We start from the raw sequence: 15914 nt of genomic DNA on the forward strand, positions 1-15914 counted from the left end.
TATTTAGATTGTTAACTTAAAAGAGGCATCCGTTTGGTGAAACGCGGTTCAAATTTTTTCCAATAAATATTTGCCGGTCCGATTCTGACAATATTGGTCGTTAAACTAAGTTTTCACGAATGGTAGGTAACTGGTACCCCGGTATGAAATCCTCGTAAATTGAAATAACGAAGCCGATACTTGATTCCAAGCGGAATAAATAGGTACCGTTTCCAAAAGCCTCTTTCCCGCGTCTACTCGCTAAAGGGCCCCATCTCTTCTTTTCCATCAGGGGTCCCACAACTAACTTTATCTTTCCCTTCAGCCATTACACGTATAAAACGTATATTGGTTGATAAATTCAATTAATATAATTAATTAACAGTTAATTAATTAACAGAAAAGGCTATTTTGTGGATCACAGTTTGACTGTTTGCACTCTGCAGGCTTCCACTTCCCCTACAATGAGCTTCTTCTCTAACAGCTACTGGTAATTTCTCTCCAGGCGTTAGGGTTTAGTCTAGTGTTGTATTCGCTGGCGATATGAGCTTCAGAGATCTCCAAAATGGCAAAAAGCCGGCCTCATCTTCTGCTTCTCCAATGTCTAGAAGCCCCTCGCAAGCGGTGGCTGCCGGTATTTTCCAGATCAACACCGCCGTTTCCGGTTTCCGTCGCCTCGTTGATGCTATTGGAACTGCCAAAGACACTCCCGAGCACCGCCAGAAACTGTACTTCCTTTGCTCTTCTCTATCAATCAGATTATTAATTGCTTTGCCTCTACTGTGTATCAATTACATTGAAATTAACGGAGCGATATATGATCTATGCTTCAATGGTTATGGCAGGCACAATACGAGGCAGAGGATTCTCCAATTAGTTAAAGACACTTCTGCTAAGCTCAAATCTGTTAGCGAATCCGATCACGGCTCCAATGTTAACGTACTATCGTTTTCCTTTTTTGTTTTTTATAATTTTCCTTCCGTTTTTCTTAAGAACTGTATCTCTATAGATTTGTTTGTGAAATTTGTTTAGCCGAGTAAGAAAATTGAAGATGCGAAGCTTGCAAGGGATTTTCAAACGACGTTACAAGAATTCCAGAAAGTTCAACAGCTTGCCTCTGAGCGGGAGTCCACTTATTCCCCTTCTCTTCCTGCATCTTCAGTTCCTGCCTCGTACATCACTGTTTTGCTCTCTTCCAACTTTTTTGTTTCCTTCGGGCATTTTTTGAATTTTACATTATTAATTCGGTGGTCTCTTCGGTTACAGGTCTGGCTCCGGTGAATATGTAGCACCTAGTATGGATCAGGATACGCAACCTTTTCTTATGGAACAGAAAAGGTAAGTCTATAAGTGTATATTAATGCAATGTGGTTAAATATATATATATATATATATATATATATTTTAAATCCATTATTTATTATTGGTCTTCATTTTAGGATTTGTGACATATTTATTATTATTTTTGTTGATGATTTTGATTTTCTTTAACTAAAACATTCAGACAAGAGGTGTTGCTTCTGGATAATGAAATTGCCTTCAATGAGGCCATAATTGATGAAAGGGAACAAGGGATTAAAGAAATACAAGAGCAAATTGGACAAGTAAATGACATATTCAAGGATCTAGCTGTTTTAGTTCATGAGCAGGGTGTGGTTATTGGTAAGTTGCCCGTCTACAGAAGATGACTAATTGACTTTATAAATTCACCTCTGCTCGACACTTGTGGTCTTTTCGCAATTCTAATAAATATATCATTATTGCTTTGCAGATGATATCCAATCCAACATTGATTCTTCTGCTGCTGCAACAAACCAAGCAAAAGTTCAGCTAGCAAGGGCTTCAAAAAGTGTGAAATCCAGATCTTCATGGGTAAGTGGTCAATCTTATTAAGATGAATCATTAAAGCACTAGATGATCCCAACAAGAACATTTAAAGTTCAAATGTAGTTTTTATACGCCCTTAATTTCCACAAGCCCCAGACTAATTGCGTAGTGCTTCTAAATTGTGTTTCATGCACGAACAAAGAACTGGAAGAAATCAAATTATTGCAAAGGAATCATGTAATCTACCACCTAGGTCTAGATGTGTAGGCTATTTGCTCTAGTGCTTGATAAAATCAAATTATATGACAGTAAGAATTGGAAGAAACCAAATTATTGTGAAGGAATCGTGTAATCTACCACCTAAGTCTAGATGTATAAGCTATTCTCTCTACTGCTTGATAAAACCTTCAAATGTATAGATGAGTAATGATGCAAAGGCATCAACTGTCATATAATTATGGAAGGGTGGAAAAAAAAAAAACAATATGCTTTTGTGGAGATGCAAGGATAGATGTTTTTATTATTGCTGAACATTTTAAAAGAAAAATTCAAGCAATACAATCTTCTAGTTGATAACTCATTTCTGGGGAAAGAGCTTCCAAATGGTAGAAATAAGGGTAATGAGTTTATTCATCTTACTTCATTGGATTCTTTTGAATTTTCATTCTTTGCTTGAAGTTGGTTTCAATAAAATTTGCAAATGGGTAGGGTTGAACTGAAGGAGAACTGTTGACTCTGCACACTCTAGAACTGATGAGGAAGATTCTTCTTACTTTGTTATTTGGGAGACAATATACTAAGGACTGAATCACTGACCCAATTGAGAATTAATTTATAGGCAAATCTTGATGAGAAAGTGTAAATGTGATGGCATGCTTTTGAGGATAGCAATGCGAAAATGGATTATTATAACTTACGGTAGCATGGTCTATCATGTCTTTTCTTCCTGTGGTATCATTTATATTTCGATTGTGAGTAGCTTTAGTGCTTAGTTGAATGTATTATGTTTGGATGTCATTTTTATTTATTTCTTTTTTAGCTGTCTGAATCTCTAGAACAAGGGCATCCTATTTTCTTATTTTCATATTCCAATAAAATCGAATAAGAGATTATTATATCAATTCTTTCCTTCATAAGTTTTCTTCCCTCTCTTCCTTCTTTAGTTTCCATACAATGTCTCCTTTTGTTTTAGTCCTTCCATTGCTCTCTTTTTTAATCTCTTCCTTTCTTTTCATCCTATTCTTCGTCCTATTTGTTCTACCTCAGTTAAGCCTTTTGATCCTTGTAATATTTTAAAATTTTCATGGTGGGTTTCCATTTGATGAACTCCTGTTTTGGGGCCCCAGTGCACGACTTTTATGCAGCAAGTCTAATGGCATGCTTCTCCTATGGCTTTCTTGTGCTGGGGCTGCAGAATTTGCATTCAACATAACAACCTTGACATAGAAGGAATGTTGAATAGGCATACTTCAAGGTGAACATCCCAATGATGAATGAGCTACACAGATGGGCTTGTTTTATGCTTAAACAACCTTATCCAATTCGAAGCATATAAAGATTTAAAAAGGAAAAAAAAGGAAGTAAAAATGGAAAGATAGATTGAGGAAATAAGTACCCTTTTCTGATAATTAAGCAGAAAACAGAGGAAGAAATGAAGCATGTTCAGTTTAAACATCATGAATGACTTACAAGAGTGCGCCTTAATAACCTAATGGTTTACTTATAATTTGTGACTTTGTTCTAATCTTATTAACCTTCTTTGGTAAGAATTGAAAGTTGCCTTATAGTGCTGTCTACTTTTGGCAGTGTTGGTGGATAGTGGGAATTATTATACTGGCAGTGATCATCTTTCTCCTTATCCTCCTCATATAGTGGTCAAGTACATAATTGCAGTTGCGGTGTGCCTTTTCAATATAATTTTGTGTGTTTTGTGATCTCTTTTTTCTTGTTGTAATTTGATAGTTCGGTTTTAATTTATTTTATCTAATTTACAAGTATCAGAGTGGAAATCTGGTCCTTTCATTTTTGGCCTTTTTTATATTTGGTTTTTGTTGCCATCTGAGCTTCTGTATATCTCTATTGTTGTTTTTATCTAGAGACCAAAAAAACAAATTTGTTTCTATTGTTTCTAAATTTTTTGTTATGTGCGTTTATCTAAGGAGAGAGAATAGTTATTATTAGTATTACTACCATTTATTGTTTAAGATAATGTCATCAGTGAGAATCGGATTTTAATACTCTTCTTACTGCACTCAATTAATAAACACAGTTTCCACTCTGACACCAAAATAGAAATTTTTAAAATGCTCCGACGTAAAAAAACGAAATGAAAAATAAACACAATGTATATGGTACATAGTAATTTATGAAAGAATTATCCTTTTCGTGGTTATTTTATATTTCAACAGCAACTATTGATACATTTTTATCAACTATCAACAATGGCATCCCATTAATGATAATTTGTTAAAATCAAGGGGAAAATTGTAAACATAAATATTTTCTCTGTTCTATTTTGAGTACTTTTTTTTAAAGTAATTGCATAACAATTAAAGAACTCCAATTTTTGAAAAAAAAAATTTGTTTAACTAATTACTTTTTTTAATCAAAATTTTAAATTGAGATTAGGGGTCTACTTTAATTTAAAATATGTCAATTCAAAATTTCAATTTGAAATATGTCAATTCAAAATTTAAATTTGGAATGTAATTTTGAACTACTAAAATTTAAAGTGGAGTATAGTTTTTTTTTTTTTTTTTTTTTTTTTTTTTTGTAAAAAAAAAAATTGGTGTATGTAATATGAAATGGAATTGTAAAAATATAAATCAATCCAATCCATATTCCAAAATTTTACTTTTAGTTGTTTCATTAGTTTAACATTACTTACTGAATTTACTACTTACTGAAGTAACTTAACATTTAAGATTTGACAAATTACAAATTAACAATTGTACATATTTTTCAAAGTAAAAAAATTATTTAAATGGTATAACTACATTAATAAAACAATCATTATGTAAATAAAATAATTTAATCATTAAATATAAATAAACAAAAATTTACTATGTGCTACATCGATTTAGGGCCGATTTGATTCAGTTGTTTGTGATAGTTGGTGATTGATTGCTAATAATTATCGACTAATATCTGATAGTTGGTGAATACTAGTTGTTCAGTAAAATTTTTATATCATTACTATTCAAATGTAAAATAAATATTTAAAGGTAAATAATTAAATATATCACTTGCTATTTTAATTTATTATGTAAATAAAAAGTAATAATTAAATTTGATAGTTATTTGATATTTTTTAGTAATTATAAATAAAAGAACATTTAAAATATTAATTTGAAAAAAAATACTGCATAAATCAGCTAAACAAAATCTCCATACTAAAGGCTTTAGACGGTAAAATTGATTGTTTTAAAGAAAGTAATATAATATAATAATATATAAAAATAGCGGACTGTAATCTAACATTTGTAAAAATAAAAATAAAAAAATCAATCTTCTTTATAAAATTAAAAAAAAATTAAATAAATAGTATTATTTTTTTATTTTCTAAAATAACGAATGAAGTAAAAATAATAAAAAAAAAAAAACTACAGGCAACAAATGAAATAATGGAAAGGATATCCGACTCGGAGCAGCTTATTCTTGCATTGTCTCTCCTGCTCTGGTTTTTATATATCCCTCAAAAATTAAAAAATCAAAAACCATAAGCGCTCAAATGACATGTCGTATAATTGATAACCACTCAAGACGACGGCAGCTGCAGCGACTGTGTGTCTTCTTCAACTCGATGCTTGTTCAAAATCAAACCTAAGAGACAAAAATGGCAGCCCTATTATACCAAATGTTCTCATCTGCTTCACTATTATCATTTGGACTTTACCATCTCATTTCCGCTACCCGCAACTACCTTAAATCGCCGCCTTCTTACACCGCCAAACCTCACCATCCTCTTCCTCTTTCCTCCTCTAATCGCTTCAAACACTTTCATCTTTACCTCCTTATTCTCTGCCTTCTCATTGCTTTTATTCACCAAGCCCTGATTTCCACCGATTCCGATCCTCTCCTTAAAGGCCGTACTCCGGTTCACCGGTTTACCTCTCTTCAATCCGCTGCCGTTCTTTTCCTTTTCTTTATTGTCTCCGTTGCTCTCCTTATCTCTGAATCTACTTCTCTTCTTCCTCTACCTAATGATCTATTTTTCGCTCTCGCTTCTGCTCTTTTCTTCTTGCAGTACTCCGTCTCTTCTTCCGCTGCCTCCGTTCAGACATCCAATCTCGAAGCCAAATGCGACGGCATTTCGGCTCAAATTTCTGTTGCTATTGCTCTTCTTTGCTTGATTCTCGCTTTCCAGCCTAGGATGTTTATGGCTGATGTTGGTTTGGCGGGTGCGATCTGTTTGCAGGGGCTTTGGGTGTTACAGACTGGGCTTTCTCTTTATGTAGAAGCTTTTATTCCTGAAGGATGTCACCGTTTGCTTGATGTGATGACTGGAGTGGAAGGTTCTACAAAGTGTGATCTGGATGAATCGACGTTAAGGGCGGTGGCTATTTTGGATCTGATGTTTGTTGTTCATGTCACCTTCGTTGTTCTCATTGTAATTGTTACCTTTGCTGTTGTGGCTAAGACTAGTGGTATCAGGAAATTGGGATCATATGAGGCCTTGCCTACTAGTGCTGCTGATTCTAATCATATTCAGATGAAGGCCTTGACTGGTACTCAGGCATGATATGGTGGTGTGTTTTCCCCCTCTTCCCTATTTTATTTTATGTTGATTATAAATTTTTTTTTATGGGTTATGATTCTAACGTTACTGGGGAGTCATATCATATGGATAGTTGTATTCCTTGCTTTAACTTATCTCAACACTGTAACCTTCTAAAACCAAGAGGGATTTTTGTGCATAAAAAGAGTACCTTTTTATTTCTTGTTTTTAGGCTTTGATCCTTTAGCAGCGGCAAAATTCCAATGGATACTTATTGTAGTAATGTGAGCATAAACGTTGCTGTTGCTGGTATTTTTAGATTTCATCTTGCCTTCTGTTTTACCTTAGAGAAAGAGAAATATAATTAAGGTGTCCTAAGAAGGAATTGAGATTGTCTATGCTCGATTTTACTCAAGTTATTAATATACTTAGGTCTTGGACATTCAGATGCTACTCCTACAATATTGCTTGGACTTTATGCTGCATCTGTTGTGCGCTATGATTACTGATTATGATGATGATTGTGGCACTGATCAGCAGACTGTGACATATTTGTATTTTTAGAATGACGTCCCTAAGTAGAGGGAAATGTTTGGTATATTGGGATTCTTTGAAGTCTATGATGTGGGGATAGCATGACAATGAATATATTGTGAGCCCTTCTATATTACTTGAAAGTTAATGGATTTTGTATCACAATGTGCTTGGAATGCCTCTTGTCTATGCTGTTGATATGACATCTTAACTTGGAACAAATTCTGCATAACGAGAGGATTTTAATTGCGTGTTAAGAGGCTGAGCGCTTGGCACATTACTAACTATGAAGATGATAGTGGGATTTGTTCGTGTAACTGAAGGAATCGTTTTGATGATAGCATCTATGAGTCCAGGCTTGGTGTGGGTATGCTAGGAAGGAAGCGAGAATTTTCATGATTCATGTCTCTTGAATCCCTGGTACCTTATATTAAATGCATTCTACGTTATTGTGTTCTTTATTTTTTATTTTTTCTTTGTTCTGGTCCAACTTAGTTAGGGTAATGTTGGGTCTGACCTGAAATTGGACTAATCTTTTGTTCTTGCGTTGAACTTTTTGTTGGAATGCACAATTGGTGTCCTGTTGCAAGCAGCTGCTACTTGTCAATAGAAGATTGCTTTTGCCATAAATGTTCACTCCATGCTTCTTATTCAACGACTGAATACTGAACTAGATTTCTCTAAATTGCAGAATTGTAGATTGCTTCATTATGCAGAATACTTAGGTGAAATGTTAAGATATAGAAAAGAAAATCATGATGGGTGTTAACTTGTTAGCATGTGTTTATTTCACAAGGCTTAAGTGCATTTCACAAGGCTTAAGTGCATATTTGCTATAATTGGTCCGCGCTTCTGGGCCATTTAAGCGTAACAGATAGAAAGATGGTATCATCTTGTTAGTTGGCTTTGGAGTAACCTATGAGGGAAATAGGCTATAACATGCAGCATTTTGCAGATGAATTTAATGGTGTTGGGGGGGGGTTGGGGGGGGGGGGGGGGTGGGTGGGTTGTTGGGGGGTTTGTTTTGTCTTTAAGCTTGGTAGACCAACAACTGAAATTTCAATAGCCTCTGGGATCTAGAATGCTTTTTGTTCAGTCTGTCCTATGTTTGTCATCTAAATTACAACTGCAAATCAATTTTCTGAACTAAAGTCAAGGCCTTGGGCTATGTGATTTAAACATTATCATTTTATATTTATTGGTGGTTGACCTATCAGTGAATACATAATTCGTGTAAATGTCAAAAGTGAATCATTATCTTTTACTTTATAATTGAGCAGTTCCTCTCATAATAATAATAATGATAAATAATTGTAGCAGTTTAGTTGACCATCGAACCATATCTTGTGATTATGAAAATGGTTAGCTAGGTACAGTTACAGAGCAGGTTTTAACTGGAATGTAATGGCATTAGAGAAACATTATGTATAGGGCCTACTAGATCACTGTTGGAAGTTTGCTGATGTTAGTAGTGTTGATTAAGAATAGTTTATTTCATCTTTTGAGTCCTTTCTCATTACACTTTAATAGTTTATTTCAGCTAAATCAAGAGTATTTATCACAAGAGGTTGTAAATTTACAGCTAAAATCAGTTGAAGTTGGATTGTGATTTCGTTTACTGAATACCAAGGTTATGTTTTGATATGTACTCATCGAAAAGGTTGCAGCTCAAATTCTTGTTTGAGAAATTCCTAGAAGATACAGCAAAAATTACACTTTGGCTATCAGCAGAAATTACCAGGAAAAGTAAACAGTTACAAGTTAGATTTAGGGATCTAGCGACTCTATTCCTCCCCCCACTAGTTTCGGTGCTTACGCCAACCTTAATGAGCTTCATTTTGTAAATTTGTTACTACTAATTGCATGATTATGGTGCATTGCTCATTCATTATTGTAGTGAATTCTTAAATTGGAAATTTCTTGCTACATTAATTTACAAGCATTTTTTAATAATTGACCTTAGGGACAAGAAGGTTAATCTTGAAGGCTAAGCACGCAAAATATGCGAATAGGAATTTCAGTAGTATTACTTGACACTTGGAAACAGCTATTCTTATATTCTCTCTTGGTTAAAATTTAGGATACTAGATGGATAATACCCTTCCTTCCTTTTAAATAGTAACTGATGGTCAAAAAAAAAAAAAAAAAAAAAAGAGAAAAATACTGAGACAAAGGAGGGAGTTTTATTAAACCCTGGAATTGTTGAAAAATACTGAGAAATCTCTCATAATCCAAATTCAGAATAAGATGGGCTAAAAAAGATTCGTTAACTATGGGGATGAAATTCTCCAAGGAATTCGAGCTGGTTAGCAGAAACGGACAGAACGAGACGTAAGCACAACTGCGACCGTTGAGGGGCAGTTTCCAAGCCTAACATAGAGCAATGATCAATTGGCTTTTTATTACCATTACCTGCAATATCGATGGTCTTTAACATGAAGGCTCCCGCCTTGGGCAACCCATGGACCCAGCGGCGTAGCTAGTGGGGGACCCCGATCCTGTTGTCTCTCTCTAGCTACAAATTTTTTTTTTTTTTTAAAATTACAAGATAGTACCTTTTTTTTCTTGATTTTATATTCTGATTCTGGGCCCTGGATGGAGATTTATAAATAAAAGATAACGAAGATTATTGGTTCCATTAGAACAAAATAGGTCTTTGACACATCTATTGATGTGAAAAAAGAAATACTAGATGAATCCAAGGGTAGCATTTTTACCACCGGCTTCCCGCGTCGCAAAGACGAGTGACTCTTCCTAGTTCTTGTGGGTTTAATCACCAGTTATTTTGATTCCCTAAAGAAAAACCTTTACTTCATAGCGAGGCCAGCTTCTTCAATCTATAATTCAGTTTTATAGTTGAAAAACCTAACCTCATGTGAAATTCAACTTCTTTACAGATTTACAAATTGAATCTATTTGAACTAAATACACAAATCCAGCAAGAAAATCATAGTTTAAATTAATGTTATTTAGAGAGAGGTTTTTAACCCAACCGATCAACTCGGTTTTTAAATAATTTCTGTAAACCTTAAAATATTTGAACAAAGCCGTTTAATATCAATTTATAAAATAATTTGCTTAACTTGAACATGAAATAACGCCCACCACAAAATAGGTCAAAATAACATATTAAATAGCTCTTCCTTTTGAATAATACTTATTAAATTAATGAAAACTCATGAGGTGAAAAAGACCCAAATAGAGTACATGTTCCCTATATTTTTTGTAATTTGTGAGAAAACTAATCAAACCACGTGTGATTGCACAGTTACTCTTATGGAGAAAATTTTAAACAACAATATATCAATTTGTCAAGGAGTGACTTTTTTTTTTTAACGTTCAAAACTTTAAAATAACATATCATTATTAACATAATCTTATATATCAGTATGTTATAGAGCCATATAACAAGACAAAAGTAAGCTTCAAAAAGTTGAGATTTAATAAGTAAACTGACATAATGTTGAAAATCAAATATAGACAAAATAACCAAAACTGATCACAAGTTCCAAAACTATAATTATGAGTTTGTATTTGGCTCAATTAATATGAATGGTTGGTTAGTTATTGTTCTGGCCTCAGGCAATTACTGTGACATTTCTCCTAATTTTTTACCCTACAGCAACAAATTATGTGAAATTTGGTGGAAATTCCTTTTATACTTTCTGATTCATTTGAACTTCACGCACATAAACTTTAGGCGAATCCCCTCTTCTTTCCTGTCGAAATTTCTTCTTTTGGCTTCATTTGAACCATACACTTATATAAACTCTTCAATGTAAATCCCTTTCTCCTCTCTTCTTCTCTTCTTTCCCTCTCTATAAAACTAGAAAATTAGAGAAATGAGATCCAACTGCAGAGAGATTAAAAACAGACACAGACATCACCCCCACGGAAACAGAACTGTTAGATGATAGTGGTTTTTGGAGGCTCAGCTTTTTTTGAACTCTCTCCCTCATAGGCTTTCCAATACTTGCCTATCTGAGCATTGAGCAACATACAAGTGGAGAAGATTCAGAAATGCCTATGGAGAGAGAATTCAAGAAAAGTTTAGTTCTCTCTTCCTACAGTTATCAATACTGTCCCACCCAAGCAGCCAGGTGTCTAAGCTTTGGATTTTGGACTACACAGTGGGTAATTGGATTTGGACCAACTTTATTAGCTATTTCTTGGTCAATTATGATGAAAACTTCAAAAGTCAACACAACAAACCCAGGAAAGTCTTAAAGTATCATAAATTTCTATATTAAGACAGGATTTAGTCCATTAACCTTTCCTTTTTCTGGATTTTTCTTGTGATGCTGGCATCTTTTCATTTCTTCTCAGTTGGCAGGTTGATTCTTCCTTTGTTTGAATTGCTCTGAGCATCTGACAAATCAAATCAGCTACAATAACATCATGTTCAGATGATTGAAACCTTCTCAATGCTAGAGCTTCCCAGCCTAGCAGGACAAAGCATTCATAGTATTCTAAAACAACCAGCATAATTGCTGCTGCTGCTGCAAAAAGCAAAGTATGTTCTTGCTGCAAGATCTTATGATTAACTGCTGTAGTTGGTAAGGTAAACATTCCTCACAACTGAAAATAATTAAAAGTCTGTTTATGAAAATGGTATTCCTTGATACGGCTGAGCATATTTTGATTGAACGGACTGCAAACCAGTTTGATTTGGTTCAATTTCTGTTTCCATAGAAAGAAAAAGAAATTTATTTTGGTTCGTTTCATTAGGCCCAAAAAATAAGCCCATGTACATTTAAAAAAAAAAAATTAAAAACTAAACCAAATCGATTGAACTGAACCAGTTTGGTTCAGTTCTGTACACTGTTTGGTTTCGTTTTTATTTTAACAAATCTCAGGTATTTGGTTTGCATTGGCTCAGTTCATTTGAACCGAACTGACCAGTGCCTACCCATAGTCGATATTTGTATGCTACACTTGCATATAAATGGTTTGTGTATTTGCAGAAAAAGCAAGAAGCTAGTTTCATTTCTTATCAATATTAAGAAAGAAATTATTGAACTTTGGAGTTAAATAAAGGAAAAAGGATAAACTCAGAAACAATATTTTTTATACCTTCTGTATCCATTCTGGTAAGAATTAAATATTCAGACAAATGAAAGATTATTAGATATTACAACAATTCTAATAAAATGATTGCTTGAATGCTTCACCTTTGTTCTTCAGGAGATAATTGAAAAGTTTCTCGTTACAGTAAAATGGAACATATATTCATGAGAGACTACTCTGAAGTCTGAACCCCACACGGCAGGGACCATTCCACTGAAACTTCATGAACCTGCTTTGTCAAAGCCTCTGTGTACTGAAAGTGATGATTGTGATAATCCAATTATTTGGTGCCTGAGTAAAAGTCAGTAGCATAACTGAAAAAGACAACATATTCCTTTCTCGCAAGGCATTGTGTCAAACAATTGGGATTAATTATTGTGCCGTGATGTGAAAGGAAGTCCTGCAGGTGCAAATTTAAATTATTTGATTATTGCAAGGACCTCAACCATTTAGCCATTCCCGGAAATAAGATTGCATCTTTTCTCGATTTGCAGGATTCCCAACATTGACAGTGGGTACTATCTTGTCTGGCTTCAAAAACTGTAAATGAGAGAATAGGATGATAGATTAATTTTCCCATGGAAAACAAATGAATCATATTTGAGCCAACAGTAAGTGCATAATATGGATGATAATACAAATGTTCCCTGCATATATTAGAATGGATATAATGATTAGGTTTTGAAATGGACCTCAACAAACTCCTTCAGTTCTGTAAAGCTGGAGTGCTCACTGTATGGAACCCCTATGACAATAGCAAATGATACATCAATTATCATCCCTTGCTGACAAAAACACTTGACGACCAATCAAGTTATTTTGCCCAAGTTATTAGAACACCATAGATTCTAGAGATCATAAATCATGCATATCAAACAGCCTGAAAGTAAGCTCAAGTCATGACAATACCATTTCATGTTTGTTCAAGAAACTAAAAATCCAAATTATCTCACCATAAATTGTGATATTGCCTTTAGAAATAGGTCTAATTAGATCAAGTTGTTTGCCTACACTCTCAGAGTAAGTCCAGCCTGAAGAATTAAGATAAAATAACATAAATATTAAGAAACTTGGAACTTTCTAGCAACTACCAAAAAGGAAGTAAAAGAAAAGTATAGAAATTAAAAGGAAACAAGAATATATAAGATTTACCTGTTGGTCGAAACGCCAAAACTGCTGCATACTGATTTATGTAGGTCTTCAAGTAATCTTTTAAGGTCTAAGGAAAGGGGAAATATGATGGTAGATTGACAAAATAAATACATAATTCATAGTAAGAGAGATTATGAAGACTTGGGATCAGACCTCAAATCGCAGAGAAGATATGGGCACCACGTGGAGAGGTGTATCCTTCGCTTGTGTACACAGACTGCTTGAAAGATCAGACCAACCAAAAGAATGCAGAATCCTTCTCCTTGAAGCATTAGCATATATTTTAACCTATAGAAGATAGAAATAATTGATACTTTAATAATTCCTTCAAACTTTCCTTTTTTAAAGTGTAGAAAACAAAATTAAATGTTTTACAATCACTTTTCTATTACAGCTTTATGGCCCAGTGCTTATGAATCCTGTATCATAACCTTCTATTATTTAACCCATGGAATCTAAAATTCAGAATGATCCAAGTTTTCAAGAAAGATAACAAGCAAACAAAATAACCCATGACCTTTCAGTGAATCGTACTGATTCAATGATCATGTCATGTCATAAGGTGTGGTAATGGAATGTTGAGAAGCAAAATGAGCCTTGTAAGTTGTAATTGAACTAAAGCAACTTTATTACAAGTATAACATGTCCATCAAATGGAAAAAGAATCTAAAGGAATACTCAATAGAACAACAAATAAACATACACCTAATGCCTTGGAAATGGCAATATAAACGCATTCTTTCCCAATGCTATATGCCCCAACAACAACAAGTGTCTTGGGTTGTCTTTTGAGGAAGTCCTTTGTAACTCTAACAACAAAACTTAACACATCTTCTTTGGAAGGGAACCTGAAACCCAAAAAAATCATTGTCCACAATATGTATGACACAATACAACATTGAATCGAAGAACTGAAATGGTATATTCTAATAGTCTATACAGAAGACGTTTAATTTATGTATAAGTTGAGATAGAAAAGTTTCATACTTGTATTTTGGGTTGCAGTAAGTCGTATCCAGGTAAAGCATATTAACTCTATGATTTACAAGAAGGGAATAAGACTGCATAAACTCAGAAGCCCTAAAATCTCCTGTATGCAAGTAGCAAACTCCAGTTGGAAGGCGAAAATGAATCAAAGCAGCACCAGGGCAGTGATTAGCTTCTAATAATGTTACTGTAACTCCTTCAATAACATACTCGGTATTAAGTTCCAAGTAACGAATAAATCTGAAAACACATAACCATAAAAACAAAATAAGCAAACCTCAATCTCCAACTGCCTATGCCAAAAAAAAAAAAAAAAAAATCATAATTCTTACGATGAATTGACAGAAAGGCAAAGTTTGAGGAGGCGAGCTGTAAGAGGAGTGCAGTAGATAGGACCATGAGACCATCCTTTGGTAAGACCGCCGTAGTGATCGTAATGGAAATGAGTAAGGAAATAAGCAGAGCATCCTTCAATTGAACCATAACGAAATGCATCAACAGAAAAGGCTGTTCCTGTAAACAGTTGCCTCATTTCATTAACTTGAAAATGGGCATACATAACATAGAAATAAAAACTGATTTGATCTTCACTTACCAGGAATTTTCTTGTAGAAAGGACAATTACGAGGTCGATTCCTATTAGAAGTCGTTGTAGTTGTCGTGGCAATGTTCGTAGATTTACCAAAAAATTTTGAAATCGATCCTCTAGGGTTAATTGCAGAGCCGGTCTTCAATTTCTTGAGTGGAGGCGGAGATAAAAGGAGAGGCTCATGCTTTGGCTTTTTTAATCCCCACATTTCCAATAGATTAGCCTGTTTTAGCTTCCTGTCCAAATGATTATCTCCGCCACTGGTAGCCGGCGGCAACAAGCAAGACCAATCGGTTCCACAGCTATAGAAATCGGCGGCGAAACTGTCTTCTTCTTCTTCTCCATCTCCGCCTCCCTCCTCGTCCACCTCAATCTCATAATTTTCTTTTTCCTCATCGGTAAACTCATTGTCGAACGCCAACCATTCGTTATCGCCATAACCAGATTGGTTCATCTTCGTCTCCGCCAGCAGCCACGTGCATGTCCTTCTCCGACACCGTTTTTCAAATTATATATATTTTGGAGGGCCAGTGGTTTCTATTTCCCGGTCTACCTGAGATTCCAAATTTTGATCATTTGAATTTTGAGCTCAGCAAAGATTGACTGTATCTGATTTCAACTTCGTAAAAATGAAAAGTAACTCGCCGCCATTCGCGCCGTGTAATATCACCCAGTTGTAGCTGTAAAGAAACTGTAATATTTCCATAGCAGCTTTTTTTTTTTAATAGATTTTTCTTTAGCAGCCTAAAGACTAATAAAAGTCAATTCCGGCATTCCTAAATTGTCTCCTACAATTTGGGAGGAACTGGGAAGCAAGAAATAGAATAACCAAAATGCTACAGGGCAAATGCAAATAACCTATGATCAGATTGTCTACATTATAATGGTCGATGCATGGATTATAGAAGATTCCAATTTTATTATCCAAATACAGCGATAGTTCATCTATACTGGCTCAATACTATAAAAAGTGATTTTCTCAATTTAACAATTTTTATATTCAAAACTTAAATTCAAAATGTAATATAAAGATATCTTTATTGTAAATTTTTTATTATTTAA

The 15914-nt window shown here is 34.3% G+C and overlaps 3 protein-coding genes across 5 annotated transcripts; 2 read left to right on the forward strand and 1 right to left on the reverse strand.

Annotated features, from left to right (window-relative positions):
- Positions 1 to 379: 379 nt before the first annotated feature.
- LOC149499320 (syntaxin-22-like) lies at positions 380 to 3926 on the forward strand. 2 transcript variants are annotated; one of them, XM_089720894.1, is made up of 7 exons: positions 380 to 707; positions 825 to 918; positions 1012 to 1151; positions 1246 to 1317; positions 1484 to 1641; positions 1751 to 1851; positions 3153 to 3587. In XM_089720894.1, the coding sequence occupies exons 1-7, from the start codon at positions 523 to 525 to the stop codon at positions 3177 to 3179; spliced, it is 777 nt and encodes a 258-aa protein (XP_089577020.1). In that variant the 5' UTR covers positions 380 to 522; the 3' UTR covers positions 3180 to 3587. The 2 variants fall into 2 exon arrangements, with proteins under 2 accessions (XP_089577020.1, XP_089577019.1); XM_089720893.1 differs by lacking the exon at positions 3153 to 3587 and adding an exon at positions 3613 to 3926 and having other exon boundaries at positions 382 to 707.
- A 1536-nt stretch (positions 3927 to 5462) lies between these two features.
- LOC149499321 (plant viral-response family protein (DUF716)) lies at positions 5463 to 6848 on the forward strand. The gene has a single exon (XM_089715945.1). The coding sequence runs from the start codon at positions 5642 to 5644 to the stop codon at positions 6545 to 6547; it is 906 nt and encodes a 301-aa protein (XP_089572071.1). The 5' UTR covers positions 5463 to 5641; the 3' UTR covers positions 6548 to 6848.
- A 5255-nt stretch (positions 6849 to 12103) lies between these two features.
- SNM1 (DNA repair metallo-beta-lactamase family protein) lies at positions 12104 to 15611 on the reverse strand. 2 transcript variants are annotated; one of them, XM_037637245.2, is made up of 9 exons: positions 14859 to 15611; positions 14596 to 14770; positions 14264 to 14503; positions 13980 to 14124; positions 13430 to 13564; positions 13277 to 13343; positions 13078 to 13155; positions 12817 to 12869; positions 12104 to 12664 (listed from the first exon to the last, which is right to left on the reverse strand). In XM_037637245.2, the coding sequence occupies exons 1-9, from the start codon at positions 15304 to 15306 to the stop codon at positions 12566 to 12568; spliced, it is 1440 nt and encodes a 479-aa protein (XP_037493173.1). In that variant the 5' UTR covers positions 15307 to 15611; the 3' UTR covers positions 12104 to 12565. The 2 variants fall into 2 exon arrangements, with proteins under 2 accessions (XP_037493173.1, XP_012067400.1); XM_012212010.4 differs by having other exon boundaries at positions 14596 to 14776; positions 14859 to 15572.
- Between the last annotated feature and the right edge of the window lie 303 nt (positions 15612 to 15914).

The sequence above is a fragment of the Jatropha curcas genome, chromosome 1 (genome assembly GCF_041381405.1).
Source record: "Jatropha curcas cultivar XTBG-Jc1 chromosome 1, XTBG_Jcur_1.0, whole genome shotgun sequence".
NCBI classification, from domain to species: domain Eukaryota; kingdom Viridiplantae; phylum Streptophyta; class Magnoliopsida; order Malpighiales; family Euphorbiaceae; genus Jatropha; species Jatropha curcas.